We start from the raw sequence: 8,263 nt of genomic DNA, 5'->3' as shown, positions 1-8,263 counted from the left end.
AAAGTTTCAAGGCTAGAATCTGACCTGACAGCTGAGATGTAAGTTGGAAGAGAGAGCTCTGAGAATATAGAAGCTGGATCCTAGCTAGGCCTCAGAGAGCCTATAAAGCAAGAGAAGAATCCTTCAGAAGGGATCTAAGATAGTTTCTTAATCGAGCACAAAGCCCAACAACAAAAGTAGGGAGGAGGACATGCAGGCAGAACAGAATCCCCAAAGTGGTTCCTGGGATTCTGGAGTCACTCTGTCCTCTCCAGAGTTCTGTGGAAGTTAGATTGCCAGCTCCAGGTTGGGAAATACCTGGAGTTTTTTGGGATGGAGCCTGAGGAAGGTGGGATTTAGGGAGGGGAATGACTTCAGTGGGGTATAGTGGCATAGACTCCATCTTCCAAAGGGGCTGTTTTCTCCAGATAAACTGATCTTTGTCACCTGGAGAAAACTGTAATTCCAGGAGTTCTCCAGCCACCACCTGGATGTTGAAAACCATACAGGGGCAACTGTCCCAGACATTAAAACAAATGGCAAAATCTTTGCTTGCTCAAGACATTAACGTCAATAGGGAAGTGGATCTTTAAACTAAAGCTGAAGAGGGTTATAATAGATTCCTGGGAGAACAATTTCTATAAAATACCAGTTAAGAAAATTCCAAAATAATAACTGATTGGCTGTAATGATTCAACAAATCACTGATTTTTTTTCAACAATAAGACATCTTTCTAATAGGGAAAAAATGAAGCAAGGACAACTAATAAGTACACAAAGTACACAAGTGTATTTATTACATTTTTGCAAGCACTTGGGTCTACATTTCAAAAACGCCACCATCAAGCTGTTGGCACATTTATGTACAAAACAGATTAATTGTAATGCCTGCTACAAAGCATTCTTTGTGAAAATACAAACTCTAATACCAGAGAAAAGCCAAAAGCATCAACATCATTACATGAGTTTAAAAGACATTGTTTTAAAAATCATCACAAACTGTTGTAAGACACAGAACTGAAACACTACAATATAGAATCAAAAGAGGTTCATAATACCTTCTGCAGAACTGTAAATACTGGTACTGCGCACATCAGAATTTGTGACCCCGTTAGACAGTAAAGTGTAAAAAATAAAAAAGGAATAAAAATAATAAAACCCAAAACTCCAAATCAACTAATACTACTTGATGCATAAACATGCCACAAGTAACTATAGTATTACCCTCTACTTACTACAAGAATTGTTAAAAATTACTGATGATGCATGACTAGTAATAGTACAAAGAAGAGTTTTACTCAAGAACTTTTATTAGAAATGCACTTACACCAAGAGAGAATTCACAATGGTCCAATAAGTGCACAAAACTAGCTAGGATTTTTTTTTAACACTGACAAAAATGTCTTGTCAGGATACATCACTTAAAAGACACTTTACAGCATTCTTGTAGCATTAGAAAGAGGCAAAAAAAAATTAAAAACCCACCAATTTTGGTCCAATAATACTGATTTTTTTCCTTTTTTTGCTTTTTTTGTATTATTTGATACAGGTACTTCTTTCAGATTAACGACTGACTTTTCTCTTAATATTTTCTTACTCAAAATAAAGGTTCAAATATATTACTAACACTTCCAAACAATAGCTCCAGTAGCAGCCATTAACCTCACTTTAACATAATACAGGTAAACCGGTTTGTGTGTAGGAAAGCTACGAAGCCAAGCTATTACATTTATGGAAGCCTCCTTAAATATATCACATACAGTATATGTATAGTTCATACAGGTGCAATCCACTTAAATTTTTTAAAGCAGGTAAAAATACTTCTGACTCTTAAAGATTGCTGTGTTATAGATATATCACTTTCATAAATGTAGCTAAACAGCAGTTGGTCACATCAGCACAGGAACAGCTCCAGTTCAGCATAACCACTGTGGAATTACATGGCAATCATTCTGCAGAAACCTACGCATAGCTCTATGGAACATTTGTCTATACACTGCAACTCTTGAAAGATCACGGCGGTATTATATGTTTTGAAAAAAGACAAATGGCCATGCATTACAAGCATCACAATCTGCATGCTCACAAGATAAAACAGGAATAGCCACCAATGAAATTTTAAAAGAGAGAATACTCCGATAAGTACATCAAGAATCATACAATGTTAACAAAGATAAGAAGCACTTCTTTTTGTGTTTTTACCTACTCTTACAAATTTAGAAATTGCACCTTTGATAGTTGAAAATGTTCTCAGGACCCTCAGTCAAGATGTTCACTGGTCCACCTGGCATGATTTCCAAATCTGAAGGAATGTCAGCAGTGTGCCTCCTCGAGAAATTGTACGTGGTGTACAGTGGTCCCTTTGAAGTATACCTGTAGTTAAAGTACTTACCGAAAATGAAACTAAAAAGTATAAAAAGCTATTTTTCTCATTTCAAAAACATATAAGAAACAATGCAAAAAGGTGTTATGCATAACACATACAAAGTGATTTAAAAAAATCAAACACATTTCCGTATTTGACAATAGTTAGTATTCTTGATGTAACAGAAAATAATTGGTTTAGGATTCAGGAAAGGCTGTTTCAGGAGCTTTGTAGTAGGAGACTGGTTACACAAGCTATCAACTAATTAGGAAACCAAGTGCTGGACAACCAAGAATTGTACAGGGTAGTTATGCGCCACCCAAACTATCTTTTGTGAGAAGCACTTTTCATTTTGTTTTAAAAATGGACAAATGGATGGCCTTTAGTTAAACAACAAAGCATTCAATGGTAGAAAGGAAGATAAGGTTTTTCTTATGTGTACGCATTGAGTCGCTCTTTAGAGCGGGTAGAATGAATATCGTGAAGCTCTTGTTCTTCCTTTGACTTAATATCCTCATACTTCTGCATTCTGCAAGCATCTTTCACATAGGCCCAGTTGGCAGATAGAACCATAAGATAGTGAACCTGTAAGAGGGAGAGATGTAAAGATGTCATGGAGTATTTATCATATCAATCTGTATTTCTCTAGGAATCTCTGTCATGTCCAAGCCCTTTCCAGAATTTGCTAAGTCAGTGGTCTTCACCAGGCTCGAGAGAACATGAATCAGCTCAGTTCATTTTTAGATAGGTAGCCATGAGAGTCAGCAGTAGAGCAGCAAGACTGAAGGCCAGTGGAACCTTAAGGACCAACAAGATTTCCAGGATAAAAGCTTTCAAATGAAGTCAGATGAATGGAGCTTTGTCTCTTGAAAGCTTGCACCCGGGAAAACTTTCTGGTTTTTAAATGCTACTGGACTCAAAATCTTGCTCTTCTGCTTACTTCCGTTTGTACTCACTTTCGCACTACTGCACTTGCACAAACTCATGCACAGTGTTTTTGAGGCTATTCTTCTCTGAAACTGGGTCCTTCTTTGCCTTCACTGGTTTCATTGTTTGCAAACTCGGATATTTAATGCTATTGGCTGTGGCAACCCCTATTGGTTGGTCACTGATAAAGTTGGTGTGCTGACATCATGGATACTCTTAAACCAAATCATGTGGGTCATTGCAGCCAATCAGACTGAACAGCTATATGACCAAAGAGCACCACTGTGAGGGCAGTGTGGCTTCTGTGGCAACTCCATTATTGATCCAGGCCAGTATTTTAGACTATCGTGAATTAACCACATTCAAATCTATTCCAGAACTTACAGTGGACTAGAAGAACCAAACAAGAAGAGGAGGAGGAAGATCAAGAAGCAAATTAGGTTCTGGACTACTCTAACTGTGCAGAGAATGAACTTCTTTATTAAATTTTGTATCTTTTAAAACTGTGCTGCCTCCTGATTTTCATGCCAGGCCTTCTGGATACAACAGGAAGAGAAGAAGGAAAAGAATATGAAGCAGCAATAGTAGCCAAGAGGTTTAATGTGGTGCCAAACAGCAGCAAAATGTATTGCAGAACAATTATTCAGCTGTAATATTAGGTAATATTTGAAGCAGCTTTAGGTAAAGATTCTCTTATATCCAGCAGTGGTATCTCTTGCCATTTCCTCACCAAAGTAGGCCCTCCATTTCCCTTTTCTTAGTGCTTTTAAAGTCACACGTGTATGCTGAATTATACATTCTGGCACCAGAGATGTGTGCTTGAATATATCTGGTCCAAAAATGTACCCCAAAACTTTAACTGTACTTTTTGGGTATATTCAGGATCCAGAAAGATATCTGAGAGTCACACAAATACTGGTATCCTGATCCTGAATATTCCTGGAAATATTTGGGCATATTCAGGGCTGGCATTTTAAGTCTCCAAACTTGGGGGTGTTAGACAGATAGCCTTTTGTAGTTTTCCTGAGCAGCAGCAGGGAGGGAAGCAGCTCTCACAGGCAAATAGGATCACATGTTAAGAAAAGCTTGCCAGGTTGGTGGTACTGGGATTCTCTGGTTTGACACTGGTTCTTTTGAGCTGGAAATAATGTCCCTCAACTTGCTTCAGTTGGATTGGATTGGATTCTCTGGCTTGACATTGGATGTGTTGGGCTTGCCACATAGGCTTGTGGTTCTGCTGGGAATGGATTCTATGGTTTGATGCTGATTCTGTTGGTCTTATTGGCTTGGGAGGCTGTTGGCCAATGATTGCTTGCTCTCGTGTGTTTGGTTATTCTTTGCCCTGGCGAAATCATCATTATTTTCCTGTATAGGAAACAATGCAGGATAGCTGGGGGCCTCTTGTTCGGGGTCCCAGACAATTGGACCCCTTGGTCCAATTCACCTGAAACTTGGGGGAGGGGTTAGGGGATTCACAGCAGTAGCTCAGCTGAAATTTTAGTGTTATTTGCTCAAAAAAACAGCCCCTCCAGCTCCCCAGAAAAAATCCCCATAGGGAATAAAGGATCTAAGTAATTTTGGAATCCTGAAGGGGGGGCAGAATCCAGATACCAAATCAGTATATGGGACCTAACTAACCCCACATACCAATAATTATCATCTCCCCCAAATTCAGATACTGTTTTTTTTCTGGTGCACATTTCTATCTGATACACATCTTATTTTATGAAACAAGAAGGCACCTCATGAGCCATAAGGGGAAAAAATCTTTCTTACATACAGCCTGATTAGCCTTTCCGCAAAAGACAGACAAGTGAAACATCATGGAGCCCACTTCACAGAAGAAAGATCACTCCTTTTCTTTGAAGCCAGTGGTTTGAGGTTTGCAGACTGTCTATTCTGGTTGGTACCAATTCACTGGGCAGCATTACTAAAGAACTCTTATGTAACTGAATTTTATACTTTTGTGAGCATTATGCCAAGACTTGTTGCGCTTGAGGGGGGCGACTCTCCCTTCAGGGAGGTTCTGAATATAGACATTCACAAAGTAGGACATTCTTCTTATTTTCAGAAACTTCTAAAGCGTTAATATTTGGATTTGTCTCACATGAGAAATCTGGCTCGGTCTTCCCGGCCAGTAGAACTTGCATCACCATCCAGGAGATCTTTCTCCAGAACTGAATGCACATTGGTTATGTGCACTATTATTGGTTTTCCCCCCCTCAAGGAATAATTTTTTCCCCCTCAAGGAATCATTTGTGTTGTGGGAAAATTGCATTCTCCCAACACAAGAGACACATGGTTGTGTTGCTAGAAAAATGTGATTCTTTCCCACTCTTAATTTTTCTCTTGAGCGCTGCGTGCTGTGTGGTTATGTGGGTACCCTGAGGATCTACTGGACAATTTTTGTAGCAAGCAGCACATCTCCCCATTCATGTGTCCGAATGCTGCTCCATCATAATATCAAGTATTGGAACTTATATAGCTATTAAAAGGAAGGCTGTAATAACAGCACTGCTACTCAGACCAATTTCCCACAAGCGCTGCTCCATGCTCGCTCTTCCCTTTTGCCCGGATGGTATGTGTCAATTTCACACAAGCTGCTGCGCAGCCGCATTTTGCCCCGCAGCTTCGCGTGATTTTCCCCGCGTCTCCTCAATCCTCAAAAAACAGGATCAGTGTCATCCAGCAGCAATGTCCCATCTTTCCTTCATAATCATCATACGCTGATGACACTCAGCTGTATCTGTTATTGGACGGCCACATAATTTGGCCACAGTTTTGGAGGCTGCAGTTGGGTTGCTGAAACAGAGTAGGTTGAAACTGAATCCAACCAAGATGGAAGTTCTGTGGTGGGGGGAGGTGTTTCAGGACTGGGGCACAGGGTGCCTGCTCTTGATGGGGTGCCACTGATACCGGTGCAGTCCATTAAGAGCTTGAGAGTAATCTTGGAGGCCCAAGTCATACATATTGCCAGGCTGGAATTTTTCTGCATCAGGCTCAGCAATTTGTCCCTTTCCTATTGCACCCTGACCTAACCATGGTAATCCATGCAATGGTCGCCTCCTGACTAGACTACTGTAACTCGGTCTATACTGGCTTGCCCTTGAGATTGACCTGGAAGCTCCAGCTGATCCAGAATGAGGTGGTACGAGTCCTGACGGGAATGTCATGGATGGCACATATACATTTGGTGCTGCGCCAGCTACACTGGTTTCCAGTGGAACACTAAGTCAAGTTCAAGGTTATAGTATTGACCTATAAGGCCTTGAGCAGTCAGGGACCAATGTATCTCTGGGACCGTCTCCTCCGTTACGCTCCTTGGACAACAATTTGCTGGTGGTCCCTGGCCTCAAAGACATCCAGCTGTCCTCAACCAGGGCCAGGGTATTTTCAGTCCTGGCCCCAACCTGGTGGAACTCCCTGTCAAACATCATCAGGGCCCTGTGGGACCTCACACAATTCCACAGGGCCTACAAGGCAGAGATGTTCCACCAGGCTTTTGTTGATGACAGTGACAGTTTTCATCTTGGCTGGAACCCTCATCTGTGTCTTATATTTGCCTTGCCCTCTTCCCCTCTGCCCACGAAGTAGCCAGCAGCCTACAATGGAATAATGACTATTCACCATCTGACTTTTAAAATGTGTTGTTAATGCTGTTTAATTGTTTTTATATTTTGACTGTAATAAACATTGACTGACTGACTGATGTTTTTATGGTTATTGTACATTGCCCAAAGCCCAGCAGTAGCAGGAACTGGGTGATTCACAACTCATCATCATCATCATCATCATCATCATCATCATGTTTTTCTTGCTTTTCCAGGCTGGACATTTTCTTCTCCATTTCTGATGTTCTAAGATTAAAGATCTACATTATCAATCCTTGTCTGTCACTTTTTTAACTTGAAGTCTTCTTTCTTTTTTTTCAAATTCACAAATCATAGATTTCTTATTTTATTTTTTATTGCAGATTCAGATTTTGTCTATGGGAAGAGTTTATTTTCTTTTACTATACTGCTTTATTGACATAAAAATGCTTTTGGAAGAGCCAAGAATAAATGAATTGGTTGCTGACTATAATGAACAAAAATGCTGGCACAGCACATTCACACTTGAGCCACTTTAAGTATTAATTAACCCTTGCACAGGTCAGCAGAGGTAGCCAAATCAAGCGCTCATAATGAGCACAAAAGATTAATGGGTGTTCCAAAGCTCCTTGTTCAGTCCAGCCAACCATACTGCTGTTTAAAAAATGCCTGATACACATCTTACAGCTTTTGATATGAAAATGCTGTAAAAACTTAGTAGCATAGAAACTAAGAAAAAAAGTTCAGATTTGTGTAAAACAGGCAAGAGCTTTGTTGCCTTCCTTCTGTAAGTGTAAGCGAAAGATAGTTCTTCCACAATTTCTATAGGGATTTAACAGTACGTTCTTGCCTTGACCTGCTACCTGGTCTTTTCAACTGGAGATGCTTGGAAATGAACCTGGGACCATCTGCATGTAAAGCAGATGCTCCACTACTGAGCTGGAACACACAAATGAAGCTGTCTTATACTGAATCAGACCATTGGTCCATCTTTCTTTATTTCACAACCCGCTAACCAAGCAACCGTGGACAGAAATAATCATACAAACTCCACTCTCTATTTCCATCCTCACCTAGAAGCTACTGCTGCCAACCACTGGGCCATCACAGCATGTACTGTCCACTCAGACAGACAGTGGCTCACTGGGATCTCAGGTAGAGATGTTTCACATCATCTACTGCCAGATTCTTTAACTGGAGATGCCAGCGACTGAACCTTGGGCTTTCTGTATGCCAAGCAGATGCTCTGCCACTGAGCCACAGCCCCTCTCCTGGATAAAATTTAACAGTGAAGTTGAATATAGTCTATGCACAGCCCCTGTTTGAGGTGCCTTCATTCTGTGACACTGAATCAGCTGCTTCCCGGAGCAAGGCCTGATGCATGGACTAGAGTCCACACTCT

General features: G+C 40.6%; 1 protein-coding gene across 1 annotated transcript in view; it reads right to left on the bottom strand.

The window, feature by feature from the left end:
- Positions 1-2,554: 2,554 nt before the first annotated feature.
- GPM6A (glycoprotein M6A) overlaps positions 2,555-8,263 on the bottom strand; it is a 186,143-nt gene continuing 180,434 nt past the window's right edge. Inside the window, exon 7 of the mRNA XM_015408137.1 lies at positions 2,555-2,929. Within this exon, the coding sequence (XP_015263623.1) occupies positions 2,777-2,929 (153 nt within the window). The 3' untranslated portion in view covers positions 2,555-2,776. The remainder of the gene's footprint in view (positions 2,930-8,263) is intronic.

This window comes from Gekko japonicus, unplaced genomic scaffold, assembly GCF_001447785.1.
Source record: "Gekko japonicus isolate JY-2015 unplaced genomic scaffold, Gekko_japonicus_V1.1 scaffold109, whole genome shotgun sequence".
NCBI lineage: Eukaryota > Metazoa > Chordata > Lepidosauria > Squamata > Gekkonidae > Gekko > Gekko japonicus.
This window is presented reverse-complemented; position numbering and strand designations above follow the sequence as displayed.